This window comes from Schistocerca americana, chromosome 2 (genome assembly GCF_021461395.2).
Source record: "Schistocerca americana isolate TAMUIC-IGC-003095 chromosome 2, iqSchAmer2.1, whole genome shotgun sequence".
NCBI lineage: Eukaryota > Metazoa > Arthropoda > Insecta > Orthoptera > Acrididae > Schistocerca > Schistocerca americana.
Genome location: NC_060120.1, coordinates 667,197,849 through 667,220,377, shown reverse-complemented (window position 1 = coordinate 667,220,377; position 22,529 = coordinate 667,197,849). Strand labels below are relative to the sequence as shown.

At 42.7% G+C, this 22,529-nt stretch overlaps 1 protein-coding gene across 1 annotated transcript in view; it reads left to right on the top strand.

The window, feature by feature from the left end:
- LOC124595932 overlaps window positions 1-4,668 on the top strand; it is a 721,865-nt gene extending 717,197 nt beyond the window's left edge. The window contains exon 6 of the mRNA XM_047134851.1: window positions 4,533-4,668. Coding sequence (XP_046990807.1) covers window positions 4,533-4,654 — 122 coding nt within the window. The 3' untranslated portion in view covers window positions 4,655-4,668. The remainder of the gene's footprint in view (window positions 1-4,532) is intronic.
- The last annotated feature ends 17,861 nt before the right edge of the window (window positions 4,669-22,529 follow it).

The following is a 22,529-nucleotide window of genomic DNA, read 5'->3' as shown; positions in this document are numbered from 1 at the left end:
TCAATTCTGAGCGACGGAATGTGTGAGTTGTTTCCTTCGGTCACCCATAAGACAAGCGCTTGGATTTCAGCGCTGGGCGCCGCGGTTCTGAGCTCCGTCGCAGAGCCGTCCATAGGAGGGATGAAATGAGTGTAAGAGGGGGAGTCGGACGACCTTCCTATCGTGTGACAAATCCAAAGTGACGATGCTCAGAAATGTGGTGCATTTTGGTGTTAATGTGACGTCATTAACCCACCCTACCCCTTACGTGAACTTCTGAGCTCTGGTCTTCGCATGTGCGAACACCTTGCTGTTTGAAGTGTTGCGGAGGGTGCTCTCAAAGAGCCACACTTTTGCACCACTACAGAAAAAGGTTGTGGATACCTATGAGGCAGATTTAAAATTCCTACGACGCAATGGGACACAATTGCGGGGTTTCGAAAAGTGATGTCCAATGTAAATCTGGGCCTGTGGGGAGGAACTAGATATACAGTCACTAACTATTGCCACCTAGAATAACTCCGAAAGTTTGATAGGAGTTGAAAAGTTTGTGGGACTTACGTTGCATGGGACAACGGGGGACATAATATGAAGTTGTTTTTTGTTGCTACGTGGGGTTGCGTATGAAAAAGAGAATTGGAAATTTGTGGTAAGGTCTTATGGGTCCAAACCGCTGATGTCATCGGTCCCTAAGCTTACGCATTACTTAATCTAACTTAAACTAACTTACGCTAAGGACGACACACACTCCCATGCCCGTGAGAGGAGTCGAACCTCTGACGGGGGGAGCCGTGCGGGCCGTGACAAGACGCCTTAGACCGTGTGCCTACCCTGCGCGGCGGGTCGTGTGAGAAAAAATGTTTTGAATGGCTCTGAGCACTATGGGACTGAACTGCTGTGGTCATCAGTCCCCTAGAACTTAGAACTACTTAACCATAACTAATCTAAGGCCATCACACACATCCATGCCGGAGGCAGGATTCGAACCTGCGACCGTAGCGGTCACGCGGTTGCAGACTGTAGCGCCTAGAACCGCTCGGCCACTCCGGCCGGCGGTCATGTAAGAGATTTGAAGGTTAACTTTGTTTCTTTAAATGGGATGCTACAGTTTGGTACTTATTTTCTGATAGCGGCTATTGAGACGAATCCAATGATGTGGAACAGAAAGGTCTTTAAAGGTCAACTAAGGTCACAAAAGTGGCATGAACGTCCATTTACAGAAGGTTTTCGATGCGATGGCCATTGGTGTCAATGCAGCGCTGCAGTTTTCTTATTATGGATTGAGTGGTACTCCTTATCACTTCGACACTTATCGAAGCACATGTTCTAACAGTTCTCTCTAGTATATCGTGCAAATAGTAAATATTCGCCGAATACTTGCCATTGACATGTAAAAACCATTCGACGGTTTCGCAATACAACACTAATAGAAACAGTAAGACTAGGATCGTCGAATCAAGCGAATGTGAATGATGTATTCCTTCGAAGAACTAGTCGATAGACTTCTCATTTACGGAGAATGTCAACGAAATTCAGTGAGAGCCAGAAACTTACAGCTGAAACATATCCTCAACGCACTCACCCGACACGTCGTACATTTAAATATGTGTATGATAAACTGAGAACAACTTGACCTTTAACACATCGGAAACATATCCGGCAAGAAAGTCATTAACGAGGAAACGGAAACTGGTACTCTTGTCACTGTGGTTCGTGAGCCTTGTGTTAGTTCGCGTCAAATCGCAGGGGAATCTGGCATGAGCCACAGAAGTGCGGTTCGTGTTCTGTATGGCCGTAAATATCATCCTTACTATATCAGTCTCCACCATGAATTAACTGGTACGGATTGTATGCGTCGCACTGAATTCTGCCAATTCTGCCAATGGGCTCAACTTCAAATTCGGAGGGATGACACATTTATTAATTTGATTTTATTTACAGGCGAGGCTAGATTCACAAACCGAGGAAATGTTAGTTTGCATAACATGCCTTATTGGGCAACTGAAAATCCATGTTGGCTGCGGCAAGGTATTACGATGTCCGAACACGCTGAGCTACCGTGCCGGCTAACCATCTGAGCCACCGAGGACACAGAGGATAGCGCGACTGCAGGGATTTATCTCTGGCACGCCTCCCGCGAAACCCACATTCTCAACGTATTGTCCCGCACTACATTCGTAGTGCCCCCACCCATTATACTCAATACTCGCGGCGCGTTGCCGATTCCCGTAAGAGTTCGGGCACTGTTTGTGCATTTGCACAGAAGAAGAAGATGGTCAAGTGGCCAATGAGCCTGAACTATATAAGATGGCATCTGTTCTTTCGGACATGTCCGAAAGAACAAATACCATCAGTGACCATCCAGCTAGTTAGAACGAAATTACAATGAAATGAACACACTTAGCTGCTTACAGGCGTTGACATACGTCAACGGGGACAGATGAAAATGTGTGCTGCATGGTCACCGAAGGTATCTGTTCTTTCAGACATGTCCGAAACGATACCATCTTAGTATATAGCTCATATACAAAAAATGGTAGACGGTGAATGTATGATATGGGATTCTGGAGGACAGAATTATAGGCCCCTATTTCATCGAAGGAAATCTTAATGGTAGCAAGTACACCACATTCCTGCAAGAAACATTAGGTCAGCTATTGGAAGAAATACCTTTAGGAACAAGGAACAGAATGTGGTATCACCACGATGGGTTTCCGGCAAATTTTTCGCTGATGGCTAGAAATGAGGTGCAGAGACATTTCCCAAGTCGTTGGATGAACGCCGAGGAGATGTGTCGTAGCCGGCTCGTTCGCCAGACTTGACGCCTCTGGATTTTTTGTTTCTTGTGGGGATTCGTGAAAGACATTTTTTATAAACAACACCTGAAGATTTGCGACAGAGAACTGGCAGAGCATGAGATTCGATATGTGCTGATGTTATAAGGAATACATACTCAATCCATGATCAGAAAACTGCAGCACTGCGTTGATACCAATGGTCATCAGTTCGTACACCTTCTGTAAATGGAAGTTCACGCCACGTATGTGACCTTCGTTGAGCCTGCCGGTGTGGCAGTGCGGTTCTAGGCTCTTCAGTCCGGAACCGAGTGACCGCTACGGTCGCAGGTTCGAATCCTGCCTCGGGCATGGATGTGTGTGATGTCCTTAGGTTAGTTCGGTTTAAGTAGTTCTAAGTTCTAGGGGACTGATGACCACAGATGTTAAGTCCCATAGTGCTCAGAGCCATTTCAACCATTTTTTTGACCTTCGTTGACCTTAAAAGACCTTACTGTTCCACACCACTGGATTCTTTCCCCCCACCCCCTCCCCCCCCCACCCCCCTATGAACCATGGACCTTGCCGTTGGTGGGGAGGCATGCGTGCCTCAGACATACAGATAGCCATACCGTAGGAGCAACCACAACGGAAGGGTATCTGTTGAGAGGACAGACAACGTGTGGTTCCTGAAGAGGGGCAGCAGCCTTTTCAGTAGTTGCAGGGGCAACAGTCTGGATGATTGACTGATCTGACCTTGTAACACTAACCAAAACGGCCTTGCTGTGCTGGTACTGCGAACGGCTGAAAGCAAGGGGAAACTACAGCCGTAATTTTTCCCGAGGGCATGCAGCTTTACTGTATGGTTAAATGATTATGGCGTCCTCTTGGGCAAAATATTCCGGAGATATAATAGGCCCCCATTCGGATCTCCGGGCGGGGACCACGCAAGACGATGTCGTTATCAGGAGAAAGAAAACTGGCGTTCTAGGGATCGGAGGGTGGAATGTCAGATACCTTAATCGGGCAGGTAGGTTAGAAAATTAAAAAACGGAAATGGATAGGTTAAAGTTAGATATAGTGGGAATTAGTGAAGTTGGGTGGCAGGAGGAACAAGACTTTTGGTCAGACGAAAACAGGGTTATAAATACAAAATCAAATAGGGGTAATGCAGGAATAGGTTTAATAATGAATAGAAAAATAGGAGTGCGGGTAAGCTACTACAAACAGCATAGTGAACGCATTATTGTGGCCAAGATAGACACGAAGGCCACGCCTACTACAGTAGTACAAGTTTATATGCCAACTAGCTCTGCAGATGACGAAGAAATCGAAGAAATGTATGATGAAATAAAAGAAATTATTCAGATAGTGAAGGGAGACGCAAATTTAATAGTCATCGGTGACTGGAATTCGGCAGTAGTAAAAGGGAGAGAAGGAAACGTAGTAGGTGAATATGGATTGGGGGGAAGAAATGACAGGGGAAGCCGCCTGGTAGAATTTTGCACAGAGCACGACTCAATCATAGCTAACACTTGGTTCAAGAATCATGCAATAAGGTTGTATATATGACCTTCATATCTCTGACGCGACCCCGCCTAGCAGCAAGAAAGCAACGTCATAATATGGCCCCAGTTGCCCCATGCAAAAATTTGTCGCACAACCTTTTCAGCTACTGTCATACTTTCCGAGTTGTTCTAGGTGGTTACAGTTAGTGACTCACTGTGTATGCCGTGGTGAGTATGGGCTTACAGAGTGTGCGTGTGCTGCGGGTTGCAGGCAACGCTGAGCCGTACATCGTGCTGGCGCTGCTGATCGGCTTCGTGACGGTGGTGATCGGCTGCTGGCTGTCCGACAACTGCTGGTCGCCGGAGCCGGAGCAGCTGGTGACGCTGGCATAGCAGCAGAAGCAGCCGCAAAAGGCGCCGCCGCAGCTGCTGCGCCTGCCCTGCTGCCCGCCGCGGCCCCTGGCGCTCATCGTGCTCACGTCGACGGCGCCACCGCCCCCGCCGCCGCCGGGGGCCGTGGCCGTGCCGGTGCTCTGCTGCAGCGCGCCCTGCGCCTGCACCAACCCAGTCTAGGGCGGCTTCCTCCTGCAGCCTCTTAGTGGCTCAACTCCCAGCACACGAAGCGCGGGAGACACGTGTATTTCTGGTAGCATGTAATGCCCCGCCTGGGCCACACTGTGTCTCAAACTGTGAACCTTGACAGTCCGCCACCAAAGCTCGTTTGCTTAGTTGTGAAACTGACGTAAGCTTCTCCGATTGTGGTATGTCACAGTAAGCGCTATGAGGAGCGCTTTGAAGTAAAAACGCTGATTGGAGGATATATTTAGCTTTCTTGGAGTTCAAGCGGGAAACTAAGCCGACTACCAGCAAATACGAGAATTTTCAATGAATGAAAGCCAAAGTGAAGCTTTAGGAAACAGCACTAACGTATTTACATTGTGTATGAAAAGTAGGTGCTCTGATGAGCACAGTCAACAAACTGGAGAGATGAGTAGCACCTATCCCGCGGTCAGACAGGCAATTAATGCAAATACGTGAAACTGCTTGAAGTTACAGTATGTGCTGTTTCAATAGGTGAGAGAAGTGTAGACCACTGTTGCAGGATATACTGGGAACTGATGCTAATCAATGCCATAACTAAAATTTTTGAACACGAGAATAAGATTACCCATTTATTAAACGCAGTAATGCGTTTCTCATTTTAAGGAGAAGATCATTGCATGTTCGTAAGGTGAACACTGGAAGTACCTTGGGACATCTTTCATCATACGGAAGGAACGTCATCTGACAAAATGTGACGTATGGCCTTGAGGTATCAGTAGTAGCATCCAAACAAAGCTTACATGACACACTGAGGAAGCTCGAAATAAAAATGCATCCAACTCTTGGGAAAGAAATATGACGTATTAAGGAAGTGTATTAGACGCCGAAGATGGGGACGACAGCACAATCAGAATCACATTGTATAAATCGTGAAATGTAAGAACAGTGCTTATTTGTTTATTGTTCGGCTATAGCAATAGTGTCGAACAGTTTCGCATAAATTAATGATCAATATTTGCACAGCATTGTTACAATGAAGCTGATTTCTTCGTTATAGAGATGCTGGTGGATTAAAGTATCGAAATTCAGTTAGTTTGAGGCTACTGTGACACCACATTCCACACTAAATATTTACCACTAAAATACTTAAGAATCTTCATGCAAAGTAGACCGTTCACTACTAAAAAGTTATTGCTGTGGCCTGTTGTGCAAGCTACTCACTTTGTTAACACTGATTAAAACGCGTCACATGAAAGCTAAAGCAAGTGCGTGCTGAGACCCATGCATCACAAGGTAAACGTTATTACGCTCAGCGTTTTGTTTTCGCTCTCCTTTACAAGTGATCTTCCATCACTAATTTTTACTTTTCGACCAGCGTTGTGTCATCCCACCAGTAATTCCAGAAGATCTGTCCAACGAATTTTTATAGTGTTTCCTGACTGAAAAAACATGATGATAATTGAAAGTATTGCAGTTAAAGATATCGTTTGAATACATATTGTTGGATGGAATAGCTAATTGTCTCCAAATACGTTTCACATTGTCAGAAAAGCGTCAATTTATTTTCTATTTTTAAACACGAAGGAAACGTGCATACATGATTGCTTGCAATGCAATCGAAATTGCCCAACACGTTAGAGGTGGAGACGTTAGTCCGAATGAAGAGTGTTCTTTTCAGGTCCACACTTCCCTTGCATCCAACATTCATTAATGGTAGTGAGCCTTTCAAAAGTTACTTACACGAAACAATTCGCCACGAGAATCTCTCTCTGCGTAGGAGAATCACTAATCGGGACACAGATATAGCAAGTAACCCAGGGCTTTAATTGATGACGACTGCAACAAACTATCTGGGATCAATGTGTTATTACACTTTTGTGTGTTTTGTATGTATTAGTGTTTTGTATGTATAAAATAGGATAAGCTTTGTAGATGATCTCGTAAAATCGTACTGTGGGCCGATCAACAATAACGATGATAGCTATTTACTATCGTCAGTAATGCTGCAAGGTGTTTGATAAAGAAAGGCCTCAAAATTCCGTACATTTAGACCGTGATTAAAAGTATTTATTTTGAGAATGCTATATGCTTAATGACAGTAACAGCAAAGAATATTTCTATCTATGGAGCATAAACGTAATCAGTGTGAGCGAAAAGTAATGTTAGTTAACAGATCCTGGAGTCAGAGGCCTAACAGAAATTTTAGCAATTAAAAACAAAAGAGAAAGAAACATTTTCTTTTGTATAATGTATTCGCTTGGTGCAGGGCAAATGAAACGTAAAGAAAAATGTTTCCTTTCCCCTGCACTTCTGATTTTCAGGGTAAATATAATTCCTGTGACAGTTATTTTAGCTATTATGTAACCTGTGTAGTACGAGCTCTGAAAGGCATCTGTTCTTTAGACAGACTCCTTCGTTCCACGATAGATGATGTCATTTGTCATCATCATTAATTGCTGTGTTTGTATATCAATATATAGCTAGATCTGAAAAGTTATAGATGTGATGTGAAAAAAATTTTCGTTTTCGCATGAGATCCACGTAAATGTGCACTCTGAATTTGATATTCATATATACCTTATGTGTCTCGATGTTCTTTATTATTCTTTGTGTGGAATGTATGTCTGAAATCGTATTTTATATGTCAAATGAATGTGTATGTTACACTTTATTATAAAATTATTTCATGTGTCAAATGTCATTTCATTTTGATTGGCCCCTGCAAATATCTCAATGTTTTGTTTGTAAACTAAATGTGGACAGGAGTCTGTATGGAAGATGGTACTCTGTTTCAACTTCATTTATTCCCAAGGTTTTACATTTTGTGTCTCTGGTACTCATACCTATTACACCATACATATTCTGACGACATTTTTAGCAGGCAGTGTGCTTGTCGCTGGCTTCTTTAAAAGACAATTTCAGTAATTTTATTTATCTAAGGTGCAGTCACTTATGCTTTCTGCGTGGATACTTGCTTCAGTGATCACTAACACTGCATTAAAACTAACAGAAGGCCTAAAATGTATTGTCTAAATTTCGGATTCTATCGTAACTCAGTAAAATAAAATAGCGCTCTAAAGTAAGAAAAATGTCTGAAATTAATTAATTAAAACTCATAAATGAAAAGTTTACTTGTTTGGAACATTGCATATGAAGTATGTTAAGACTGAGAAAGTAATAAAATACCTAAATAAAATTTTTAAACTAGAGTTGTAAACAGATCTATAACTATTTTCTTACTGTCTTTTTTGTCAAAAGGCTACATACATTTTTGCAGTTTCTGCAATGAATGAAAGAAACTTTCTTCTGTGACATAAATCTATATCTTTGTGGATGTAATGAGTCAATGGTCTCGTGTTCAAATGCAGTGTTTACATGTAAGACATGTGTAAAGGAAAATATATGTAAATGTACATTAATTTTAACACTGACTTTATAACAAAGAAAATCACTTAACAACATTACTAGTTATGTTTTCTGCAAGAATGTCACCTAAATGTTCAGTGAAATAAATTGAGGAAAGCGTTGTATATAAAACAATGATTATTTGCTCAATACACCAGTAATAATCTAAAAAATGAGTCTCTTTAAATTTTTCCTTCAGTCTCCTATGTACCAATAAAAAGTTGCTGAAAGAAATTACCATTAAATTACATTCTTCTTCTACTAAACCGACCACACAGTCAAAGAACAAAACGGAAAAATTGCAGAAACACTATGCAAAATAGGTAAGGGATATTAAAAGTGATGTCAGATTCCGAAAAAGTGAGAGCCATTCTTAAGTTATCATCCAGAATTAAATTTAAATGTTTATGATTGGGCAGAAAAAGTGAAGAAATCGGCTGACCCTTTGAATTATTTCCATTCAGTAGTGCTCTGCAGAAGGTGATATAAATTTTCTGTCTTCAATTAACTGTTCTACTAACGTTTTTAATTATGGTGAAAAAAATTTTCTAAAGCCAAAGAAAAACAAACATATAGAAGTCAGCTAATTACTATAGCGCACCAACAATAAAGTGTCTATCGAATTATCAATGAATGTATCCAGATGTAAAAAAACTCATCATGACGCAACTTGAAATAGCAATGTATAGTCACCACATATATTTATTTTTTCAGTCTGTCACAAATATTGTTGCGGCGTGTGTTTCTGTCCGTAAGAGCGGCAGGCATAACAGTGACAACCTGTCGGTATATTCATTTAAATTATAAGAAGAAGCTAACGGGTCGCCGACAATCTTAGATCATTAGAAGTACTTCTTGACCGCCTAAGTAGCATCAGCCATCGTCGGGAACCAATTACTGGGCAGTTAAATACTAGTAGAATGTCCCAAACAAACTGTGACCTTGATTCCACTAGACCTGTTTTTCTGAAACTAATTCCCACGAAACCATTGGATCTCGTCAGACATGTGCCTTTCTTCTGAATATTAAAGAATGTAACTTAAAAAATTACGCCACAATAAAATTTACAAACAACAGAACAGTGACTAACCACCATTTACACTCGTTTGTCTTAACAGTCGATAACTAAGTGACACAGATATCGAATAAGGTTGTCTTTATCGCCTGAGCGCTAGAGATCACATTGGTACTCGTTGGTACATTTACAACTATATATTTGCAAGAATTAGGGTTCTCAGTAGATGTACACAAAAAATAAATACTGCAACAGACTCGATGCCAAACCTATCACGACAACCCAGCTTTGTTTCATAAACCTTAATATCAAGTACATCGACGAGAATAAGAAAACATCCATTCATATTATTAATATTTAAATTTGGAAGTAATGCTTCATTGTGTTATTTTAAATATAAATTTCTTTAAGAACCCTTAGGTTAATTTCGAAACAACCTTCGAAACAAATAAATGATATTTGAAATAATTGTCGGTTTTGATACAAATAATCCATTTACAGGGGTTTCAGATAAAAGTGAGTATTAGAAGGGGTTCCAGTTTCTTGAAAGTTTAAGAAACCATGCACTAGTATACTGATCACAGAATAAACATAGATCAAACCCAGTGTAGTTGTTGAATAATAGGAATACATTTTTGTTAACGTGTGACAAACACAGGGTGTTCGGAATCTCTCGAAGGACTTCTAGGACTTGTAAAGATGAGTGAATACATAATTTCTTCAATAGGAACCAATGTCCGGACAGTTTCAGTTCAGATATTTGAATCATTCACTTCAGCTTGAGAAATTCTAACAGGTGTGACGCAGTACAGTTATTAGGTAACACTTCGGAAGTAACCATAAAAAACACCCATTATCACCTAATCATATTTGTTTGTGTTAACACAAAACATTACATGTTTACATTACTCCAGAACAAAATAGAACCAGCATACTGTTCGTACAGAATACCGCTTCACCAACCACTGGGAAAGTATGGACACTACAGACTATTCACACTGCAATACCAATATGAGCAACGAGTTGACAGAAAAAAAACATCGAATAATTGGTTCAAATGGCTCTAAGCACTATGGGACTTAACATCTAAGGTCATCAGTCACGTCTTAGAACTACTTAAACCAAACTAACCTAAGGACGGCACAAACATCCATGCCCGAGGCATGGAATTATTCCCAACATAATATATACAAATCTTCTCGAACTCTGTGGACTAAACGTCTTGCCTAACTACACGCCTTCCTCCTATTTTTTCCTGTGTGCAAGCTCCACAGCTCGTTGCGATACACATCCATTCTTTCTCAAATTCGTCTCCAACTTGTCTGAGCTATTGCCTCTTTTGGCACATGCAGAGCGGTTCAGCTTACAAATGAGGGCACATCTTATCTCCGAACTCTTTTTGTACACTATGATTTTACTATATTCATTTTTTCACTACTAATCAACAGGTCCTACTAAAAGGTGCAGTATTAGCCACAGCTGAGATATTGAATACAAAACAACGAGCAATGACAGCGAAAAATTTTGACGCAAAAAGTCACCTTCAGTTTACCAAACACCTTTTCAAAAAGTAAAAAAGAGCAGAGGTTCACGGCACGCTTCTGCCCTTGGTGAGAAAAAGTGATATTCAGGGCGGAATAATCAGTAATAATCGATGAAATGAGAAATCAGAAGACAGTTGAAAGCTTGGTTACAAACTAATAATTTGCATCCACAGAAAAAGTAACCTTAATTGAAAAAAGTGTTACGATGATCTCTATGTTAGCAAGATATTCCGGATCAGTCTTCCATTCGGATCTCTGGAAAGGGGTTGTCTATCAGTGAGGTGAACATGAGGAAATCATTGAGAAACTAATTAAACGGTAACAGGTTACAAGTCGGACCATTAATGTCAGAAGTTTGAATGTAGCAGGGATATTATAAAATCTGAAAAATAAACGTGAAACCTCAGTCTAGATACAGGAGTCAGATAAGTGAAATCGAAAGGAGACAATATTTCAGGCGTACGAGCTCACACGGTTATTCATTAGAACCTCCGCATTTCAGAAGACGACTGTGAGAAAAGTACAAGACACACAGAAAAATGACGCTTATAGGAAAGCTTCCGTGCAGATTAAACCTGTGTGCCGGACCGAGTTTTAATGGGCAAGGAAGTTTCATATCAGCGCACACTCCACTGCAGAGTGAAAATCTTATTCTGTAGATGCTTATAGTGTTAGGAGTATCTCTCCAAATCTCGATTTGTGCTACGCACCAGTTGTCGTGGCACGTAAGACCCACCTGTAATTGTGGAGCACATTCGTGATTAATGTGAAGTTAACGCCATCTGTGTCGTGTCCTCTTCTAATATTAATGGACCATTTTTCTTTGTGGAGAAAACTGTGAATAATTTCCTGTACCTGTACACGCTACGGTAGTGGCCTATGTCACAATTCAGAAAGACAGTAGAGACTTAGTTTTGCAAGAAGACCGTGGTACACCACACCCCTCATTTCCGACGTTCGTGACTACCTCAGTGCCGAATTGGCATAGCGTTGAATCAGACGTGCTTTCTATCATGATTCTTCTCTTCGTCATTGGCCTCCATGGTTACCTGACTTAACGCCATACGATAAATTTTTCTGGCGTTATGTCAAATATCAAGTGTTCCTGCCTTTACAGCCGTATAGTTTGGAAGAGCTGCAAGGATGGATAATAAATGCAGACGCTAATTCCACCATGTCGTTTCGCGACGTTTGATGCATCATCAACGGAGCCCATATTGAGCACTCGTGATGCGCGTTAAAAATCTGAAGAGATGAACTGCCCACTATGATGTGTGTCTTTTCTGTAACTCTTAGAGTTTTCGCGCAGTTGTCTTCTAAAACTCCAGAGTTAATTATGAACCAGAAATCTGCTGACAAAATTTCGGAATACACTCTGAGGGAAAAAAAGCGACGCGCCACTACGGAGTTACGCAAATTTGTCAAAAATTGATATTCACATTCTTGAAAAAGTTGTTAGAGAATGGAGAAAAGCAGGTGCACTAGCACACAGACTGTGACCAAGACGTAAGGGCGTAGATTAGACTGTTTAGCATTTGTTGATGACATGGCCCTGATCGCACAAGACATTACTGATGCACAGAAAAAGCGATAATTATTACAAGAGCAGGCAGCAAAAATAGGATTACATCAAAGATGCACCTTCTCATCTCAAAATTGGTAATAACTACATCTCTCGAGTAAAAGAATTTAAAATATAGGTGAATGGATTACAGAAAACTGTAATGAAAAGAAATCTGTCAGATCAAGAATTCAGAAAATGGGGACGGCGTTTCAGTTAGCAAGAAGCATTTACAACACAAAGAGTCTGTTGTGGAACTGCAAAATACGACACTACACAACAGTAATTAAACCCGAAGCTCTCTACGCATCTGAGACACTAAACCTTTAACACAGAACATTAAAAGAGGAATTAGAAGTGAAAGAACGTAAAATAATGAGGAAAATGCTAGGACCAAGAACTAAAGATGGTGTGCATTATCCAAAACCCAATGCAGTAATATATAAAAATATCTCCAAAATGACAGACACAATGCGCATGAGATGAATCCAATTCATGGAGCACTTAGAAAGAATGGACTCAAACAGGTTAACGCACAAAATCCATACATTTTTAGCCGTCCGGGCTGGCCATGCGGTTCTAGGCGCTACAGTCTGGCCTCGGGCATGGATGTGTGTGGTGTCCTTAGGTTAGTTAGGTTTAAGTAGTTCTAAGTTCTAGGGAACTGGTGACCTCAGAAGTTAAGTCCCATAGTGCTCAGAGCCATTTGAACCATACATTTTTAAAGAACAAAACTACAAGACCGAACTGGTACATACAGACGGAAAAAGACCTGAGAGAATTAGGGTCTCCAAATCTACATGATAGAAATGAAATCAGAAAAATCACAAACACACGGGTTTTGAGGAAGAACAGAGAAAAACTAACCGACATACGTGGTCTACGCAACGAAAGCTAGCCAGTTCGTTGTTTATGAAGGAATTCTGGGTGAAAAGGAAGTCCAACAAATGTTGATTACGCGTGGTCCTAAGTGAGTCCGAAGAAGAATAAGATACAGGTCTCGACGAAAAATGCTAAATTGTAAACTTTGGCGGCCGATAGATGAATGTATGACGCTATAGTCCAATATCACCGCACGGCTTGTAAGGATTGTAAACAGGTGACATGTCGATACCAGGCCATTAAGTCTGCGAATTTCTCTCTGTGCATTCAGCTGCACAGAAACTATGGCTCGCAGACAGGGTCATTTGCACTCTACGTCCTCAATTATTTGTTTGCTCTATTCCAATTTCTATCATCCAATACAGTTATCACCCTTTACAGCTCCTTCTAGTACCACTAAGGTTTTTAACACATTTCCTGTCACCCTGTCACTTCTTCTCAGCAGTGTTTTCCAAATGTTACTTTTTTCACTGATTCTCATCAATCTATCAAATTTTCAACACAGTCTTGTAGCATAGCAACTGAAATGCTTAGATTCTCTTCTGTTGCGGCTTTCCCTATGCCCATGCTTCAGTCCCATACACTGCTGTGCTCAAACCGTAAAATTTCTTCCCCAAATGAAGATGGTACTAGTGGCCATCTCTTGGCAAGAAATACCCTCTTTGCCCGTTCTAATATACTGTTTATGTCCTTCTTGCTTCGTCCGTCGGGGGGTATTTTGCTTCCAAGGTAACTGCGTCTACTTCGTCGTCATCAATCTTGATGTTAAGTTTCTCACTGATCCCATTTCTGCTGCTTCTCCTAGTTTTGATCTCTCTATTTTTTACTCCCAATCAATATGCTAATTAGACTCTAAATTCCATGCAACAGCTCCTGTAATTCTTCCTCACTTTCATAGAGGATGCCAATGTCATCAGTGAATCTTATCATTGATATCCTCTCATCTTCAATTTTAACCCTACCATTACACCTTTCCTTTATTTCCTTCATTGCTTCCTTTATATGTAGATAGAACAGTAGGGGAGAAGGATTACATCCCTACCTTAAGCACTCCGAGCACATCCTTCCTGGTTATCCAATCTTTTTGTTACTTCCTGTTTCTTGCACATACTGTATATTACCCCATTTTCTATACCTTTCTCCTATTTTCCTCAGAACTTAGAACATTTTTCTGCATTTAACACTGTCAAACGCTGTTCAGAGATCTACATATCGTATGTCTCCATTTTCCTTCAGTCTTGCTTCGACCATGAAAAGTAACATGAGTACCACCTCCCTGATATGTTTACATTACATAAATCCACACTAATGGTCATCTATCAGTTCCTGAGTTTTACTTTCCGTTCTCCTGTATTTCATTCTTTTCAGCAGCTTCAAATGGCTCTGAGCACTATGGGACTTAACATCTGAGGTCATCAGTCCCCTAGAACTTAAAACTACTTAAACCTAACTAACCTAAGGACAGCACACACATCCATGCCCGAAGCAGGATTCGAACCTGCGACCGTAGCGGTCGCGTAGTTACGGAGTGAAGCGCCTAGAATCGCTCGGCCACTCAGCAGCTTCGCTGCGTACGCTGTTAAGTTGTTAGTGTGATACGTCTTACAATTAGCGGCTCTTGCTATATTGGCAGTTGTGTGTATGTTATTTCGCCAGAAGTCTCATGGTACGTCGACAGTCTCGCACATTCTACACACGAGCGTGAACATGCGGTTAGTTGTCACTTCCTTCAATGATTTAAGGGATTCTGAAGGAATCCTTTCAACTAACTTGATCTCCAGTCTCCCAGCGATCTTTTAAACTCAGACTCTAATAATGGCTCCCTCTGTCTTCCACAGCGACCCCAGTTTCTTCTCCTGTTATATCCTCAGACGAGTCCTCCCCCTCATAGAGATATTCAGCGCACTTCTTCCACCTATCCACTCTCTCCTCTGCGTTTAACAGCGGAATTTCAGTTGCACTCTTAATCCTACCACCATTTTTTTAATTTCGCCGAACATAGTTTTGACTTTTCTACAAGCTGCGTCAGCGCTTCTAACGATCATTTCTTTTTCTATTTATTCCTGTATTTCCTACAGCCATTTAGCTTTCGCTTCCAGGCATTTCCTATTTCTTTCATTCTTAAGTGATTTGTATTTCTGTATTCCGCTCTTTCACTGAGCATTTTTGTACTTCCTCCTGTCGTCGATCAATTGGAATATTTCTTCTGTTTGCCAAGATTTCTTTGCAGTTATCTTCCTAGTACAAATGTTTGTATGTGCAACCTCTGTGTTTGCCATTTTTATAAATGACCACTCCTCTGCAACTGAACTTACTACTACGATATACCTTATCACAGTACCCATATCCTTAAAGAAATTCAAACGCGCCTCATCATTCCTAGTATTTTAGTACCCCATTTCTTTACAAATTAACTGTGCCGATTGAGTCTCTTAAACTTCAGTCTACTCTTCATTATTACTACATAATCTAATATCTGCTCCAGGGTACGCCTTACACTCTGTGACCGAATGTATCCGGACCCCTGGTTGAAAATAACTTAAAAGTTTGAGGCCCCTCCATCGGTAATGCTGGAGTTCAATATGGTGTCGGCCCACCCTTACCCTTGATTAGCTTCCACTCTCGCTGGCATACGTTCAATCCGGTGCTGGAAGGTTTCTTGGGGAATAACAGCCCGTTCTTCAGGGAATGCTGCACTGAGGAGAGGTATCGATGTCAGTGAGGCTCGGCACGAAGTCGGCGTTCCAAAACATCCTGAATGTGTTCTATAGGATTAATGTCAGGATTCTGCGCAGGCCAGTCTATTATGGTCGTGTAACCACTCGGCCATAGGCCGTGCATTATGAGCAGGTGCTCGATTGTGTTGAAAGATGCAGTCGCCAACCCCGAATTGCTCTTCAACGGTGGGAAGCAAGACGGTGCTTAAAACATCAATTCAGGCCTGTGTGTGATAGTGACACTCAAATCAAGTAGGGCTGCAAGCCTCTCCCATGAAAAGCACGCCCACACCATAACACCACCGCCTCGGAATTTTACTGTTGGCACTGCACACGCTGGCAGATGACGTTCACGGGGCATTCGCCACACCCACACCCTGCCATCGGATGGCCACATTGTGCACCGTGATTAGTCACTCTACAAAACGTTTTTCCACTGTTCAGTCCTACAATATTTACACTCCTAACACAGAGCGAAGCGTCGTTTGGCATTTACCGACGTGATGTGTGGCTTATGAGCAACCGCTCGACCATGAAATCCAAGTTTTCTCACCGCCCGCCTAACTGTCATAGTACTTGCAGTGGATCCTGATGAAGTTTGAAATTCCAGTGTGATGGTCTGGATAGATGTCTGCCTATTACGCACTACGACCCTCTTGAACTGTCGGTGGTCCCTGTCAGTCAACAGGCGGGATCTGTCTATACGCTTTTGTGCTGTACGTGTCCCTTCACGTTTCCACTTCACTATCACATCGGAAAGAATGGTCCTAGGGATGTTTAGGAGCGTGAAAATCTTGCATACAGACGTATGACACATATGACATAAGTGACACCCAATCACCTGACAACGTTCGAAGCCCGTGAGTTCCGCGAAGCGCCCCATCGTGCCCTCTCATGGTGTCTACTGACTGCTGAGGTCGTTGATAAAGAGTACCTGGCAGTAGGTGGCAACACAATGCGCCTAATATGAAAAACATATGTTTTTGTGAGTGTCTGTATATTTTTGATCACATAGTGTATAATCCAATATCTGGTTTCGAAATCTCTGTCTAACCCTGATGTTTTTCTGACATCGTGAGAGTGGGGGTAGTCTGTAGTGTTATGAACGCTGAATAAATTTTCAACTGACAAGACCGGTAAAATCATTTATTCATTTAGATTTCCGATTTCGGCAATTCTCCGTTTTCATCTTCGGATCTATGTTTATATCACTGGACCATATTCTCTTTTAGTACTGAAAGAGACGACCGTGTAATGTTGCAAACGTAGATCCAAAGGTGACAACAGGGAAACGACGAAGACGGTAATCTATGTGAATACAGCATTTTAGAAATCTCAGCATTTGAAAATTTATTCAGTGTCCAGAATTCTAGTCCAGTTATACCATTTTGTGCTACTGTTGATATTATCTTATATTGATATGACCATTTCACTTCACTGATTCCCACTCTATCTAGATTTAGCCTTCGTATTTCCTTTTCAGCTTTCCTAACTTTTCTACTACGTTTAAACTTCCGACTTTCTATGCTCCGACACACAGAACGTTATCCCTTCGCTGGTTATTCAATCTTTTTCTCATGATCACCTCCACCTTGGCACTACCCTGACGGAGATCCGAATGGGGAACTAATCCATAATGTCACCAAAGGGGAGATCATCATGACATTTCTTCAATTGCAAGCCGAATGTCCTATGGACATACATTATGTGTCTTTAATGCAGCGGTTTCGATTGCTTTCTGCGTCCTCGTTCCTTTGATCTTTGCTGTTTATTCTGCCTTTAGGGGCAATTTCTCACCCCAAGGGCAAGAGAATGACCTGAGCCTCTGTCTCCTCCTCGGTCCTCTATGAAAAATGCGTTGGCAGTACGAGGCTGACTTGTTACGCCGAATTTTAAACAAAATGTAGGCAGTGGCGGGGATTGGAAGGGGGACTTGTCGCAGACTCTACCCCTTTTCTTTCATTATAGGAAGGAACGGACCCAGTCATGCTTGTAGCGGCAGGCTGTGTGGAGACAAGGTGGGCAGGAGTTGAATCCCGAGCCCTGGCCACGAGGACTCATCCCCCTCTCCATCTCCCTCCCCTTCCCCCACCTCTCATTTTGCTGTTTTTTTTTTTTAATGTTAGAAATGAATTATACAGTTCAGGAATTCAAAAGAGGACATTTGTTTTTCATAGTGCATGTAGAATCCGAGGATCCATACGACCGTATTAGATTTCGTTCGACGGTAAACTAGAAAGCCCGAGTAGAGAAGTTAAACCGTGGAAATATCTTCAGTTGATCGGGTAAGGAAAGCCTGCTATCGGTGAATTCACTGCTACTGTTCTCGTCCATAAGAGACAAGCCTGTGTGGTAACGTATTAGGTTGAGGACATGAGTCTTGATTGGTCAGCATCAGATTGTGAATGACCCTGGGCAACTGTGAGGCGACTCCCAACGTGAGGATAGGAAGACTAACGTAGAACCACACTGTTTTCCAAGATATGACTGGCGTGGCAGTTTCAACAGGGGGGGGGGGGGGGGGGGAGGGCTTACTGTACTCCCCAACGAGAAAGCGGAGATCTGTTTGTAATATGTGTCACTGGAGTCGAAAAATATGATCTGTCATTAGGAAACGACCTAATAACTGCATCAAACGGAAGCACGACGGTCTTGAGGAAACAGTCATCAACTTCGGACGGAAAGCTTAACACCCTGGCATTCTTATATTCCATCTCCGCATTCGCCAGAAGAACATTACTTTTAGAACCATGCCGATGAATGAAAGGGGTTTATTGCGTGTGCCACAAAAGGAGCATGTCAGCCTGAATCATGTTTAGTAACTTGCCATTAGACACACAGAAGCGATGTGAGCCGTGTGAACCTGTTATTGAGTTACCTCGATCGTGTCTACAAGCCAATCATCAGTTTATGAAAATGCTGGTTGAACATGACACGTGGACTTGTCAAAAATAAAACTGATGGTTGGTGTACGTGGAATGTTCCTGGGAGCCTTGGAAAACATCATGGCACATGGGTACGCCGCATCATAATTGATTGACAAGCACGAGACACTGAGAGGCAAACAACAATGAGACACACACAAGGACTCGCACTATCAGAAGGGAAACAAAGAATCTCTGCGGTATAACCTTTTCGCCCAACACGCGAAGCAAGAATACCCCTACATCACTGGTGGCACCCCGGAAGACGTGTAATTGGGCTCAGAGTAACCAGCGAATCACTCAACATGTGGAGTGAAGCTACTGTTTGATGATGTTCGCGTCTAAATACTAACAATCCCATTAGTAGCGGTGTCGGGCACATTTGGCCTGGAATCTCATTGACTGGAGAAGAATTGTCTTCAGTGACGAGGCTCGCTTCGAGCTGAATACCGGTAGCCAGTGAAAACATGCGTTGTGACGCCGCAGACCGGTTGGATGCCGACCAGACTGTCGCCTGCCACACGGCCCGACAACCCTACAACCAGGATGATCCACGTTTCCGTTTCTTTCCATAGCAGGTTGTCATCTGCAGAACCTTACAAGACATTGGACTTACATTTCAGCTAGGTAATGCCTGCCTGCGATCGACGATAGTTTCTACTGCTTGTCTTCTTGCTTGCCAAACGATACCTTGGCCAGCAAGGTCGACAGATCCCTCCCCAACTGAGAAAGTTTGGAGCATTATGGGTGGGACTATCCAACCAGTTCGGGATTTTGACGATCTAACGTGTCATTTGGACGGAATCTGGAACAGTATCCCCCAGGAGTATACCCAACAACCCTGTCAGTCAAGGCCTAGCTGGAACAACTGCTTGCATAAGGGCAAGAGGTGGACTGATAGGTTTTTGACTTGATCAGTTTGTAATCATTTGCTTTTCTGCACGTTTGCATCACATCCACCGATTTCCACACCATTCTGATAATTACTTCAAGGTGCATCCTTTATGTTTTGTCTGAGAGTGTACATACAGTGACAAAACTTCTACATACAGATGCAAAAGTACAGTGACAGCCCTGCAATAATTGCGGGAACTACTTAGAATTGAGTCATTATGCCGCTCTTTGACAGCATTCACTGAACTGTTAAAAGAGGTAAAATCTACAAACTCTTCATCCGTGAACATATCCGACAGTGGATGCTCGTCCTGTGGCGCAACGGAGCAGGGAACTCCCTTCCTCCCATATAAACGTTCGCGCGTAAGATTATTTCACAGCGCATAAAACCGTTCTCCTGCCTCTGTGGTAGATAATCATTTGGTAATACAAATGAGCTTCTCCGTCGATAACTGCATTAATGTTTCAAACTGGCAGTCAGCTCCTACGTCCTCAGCTCGGCCCGCCTTGCAAAGTCCAGTTGTGCACCTACGAAGATCACACTCCGGCCTTAAGTTCGTAGGTGAGTTTTGGAGAAGATCATTGGAGCAATTATTGTTTGCCACGCGGGAGGGTTCAGTATGCTGTTGTGGGTTTGGAGACATGAGTTCTCCGGCGCCCGGTGTTTACAGTACGAAGTCAGTATGTGTGCTAAGTCGGTGCAGAAGCTTAGTAAAACTAATTTGTCCTGCCTTTCGCCGGTCGTAGTGGCCGAGCGGTTCTAGGCGCTTCAGTCTGGAACCGCGCGACTGCTATGGTCGCAGGTTCGAATCCTGCCTCGGGCATAGATGTGTGTGATGTCTTTAGGTTAGTTAAGTTTAAGTAGTTCTTAGTTATAGGGGACTGATGACCTCAGAAGTTAAGTCCCATAGTGCTCAGAGCCATTTTTTTTTCTTTTGTCCTGCCTTTCCCTTTAAGATAAGCTCCCTATCAAGGACCTAGGGAGACTAATGCCAGATGTCAAGCTAGTCAAGGAAACCAAAAATAAAACTGACGAAGCTGTAAGAATCTTCAGACCGGACATTTACAGGAAAGTAGACTGGATGTGATCAAATAGTACACAGGTGAACTGCTGGTTCGTAGCGTCCAATGGACACAATATTTCGGCGGTCAGGCATGTCGCCATCGTCAGGTGCGTTTACGATCTGAACGCCTGAAGGCGCGCGGCCGACTTATATCTGTCCCACCGTAAGTCATTCACTCCGAGGTCCAAGGACGAAGCCGCGCGTCGGCAGTCTCGGAGGCGTTTGCGTCGGCGTCTGTTGTAGCATCGCTGTAGTTGGTCTGCCCACCCCCGTCGCCAGGTAGCTGGATCTGCTGAGTGTCTTCTTTACTAAACCAGTGCTGGTTCCAAGCCTTACCGAGACTATAGCCGCAGTCTCAACTGATAAGATTTTTCCTAGTGCTAATTTCGATTTCTCTTACGACACTGTTCCAGGTTTTGGATGTCTGCGCTAAAAGCTTTGTAAGGTCGTTTCCACCGTCGATTTTCTGACAAACTGTGCTATGCAACCGCGGACTTGTTCGGGTACATTAGCCTCGGGTGTTCTCAGCATCTATCTGTCAATATATGCCTTGCCACGAGGGCACGGAATCTGATATATCCTGGAAGCAGCAAACAGAGGTCAGCTTTGACACTCCCCAGTAACTGGCGTGTTTTATTGGTCAGACAAAAGACGCTTCTAACTTGGTGCTTTCTTTCAGAATGTGCCCGACTTTCCCCGATAGTGTGCCCGTGTACGGTACAAAGGCTCCACCGTGAGTTCTTCCGTCTCCATAAGTTGTACTATAGAGGAAGGGCGAAAAGCGCGATAATATGTCATTCTATGTTTTTTTCGGAACATATATCCGAGGCGCCTCAGTTTCTGAGGTGATGTGCGCCATGCGCGCTAATGTTTTTAGTACCCCATTCCTCAGCGCAGATTGGTGGCAACTATCTGCGTGAAAATACAGGTCAGTGTGCATTTCCTTCCGATACACGCCATGGCCCAAGGTGCCATCAGTTCTTGATCATGTGTGTGTGTTGGGGTGACGTCAAGGAATGGTAGTCTTCTTTCTTCTTCGAGCTCCATGTTGTATATCATGTTGGGGTGTACGGAGTTTATATGTAAAAGCAAGTCTAGGAGTTTGTCCATACCGTGGTCCCAGATGAAGAATATGTCATCCACATAATGGAAAAATCAGATGGGTTTCCATTTGGATAGCTTTGGGGCCTCTTCCTCGAAGAGCTCTACACGCAAATTAGCAACCACAGGTGAGAGTGGGCGCCCATCGTGACTCCCTCCGTTTGCTCCCTGTGTTAATCATTAAACAGAAAATACATGCAGGTTACGACATGCCTGAGCAGGTCGGTGATCTCCGTGTCATATTTCTGACTTATGAATTCTAGTGTCTCGCGTAGAAGCACACTGGTGAATAACGAAACGACGTCAAAGCTTCTTTAGCCTGAAGTTGTTGAGGCGTTTCAAAAAACTCACGTGTGATGTGGACATTTACCCACGTAAGGACTTAGATACTTTGTCAGCAAATATGTTGGAGTTCTGATGTTGCTGACAATCGGCGTAACGGCACCCCATCTTTGTGGACCTTGGGGAGTCCATATGTTTTAGCGGTACAGATCCTTGAGGTGCCAATTTCTTGATGACGTTCACAAAAATCATTACGCACGCCTTAAAACTGTATTTTTTTTCAAATTCTGTATTTCTTTTGACCTCAAACTTCGTAGACATGATGAACGCAGCGAT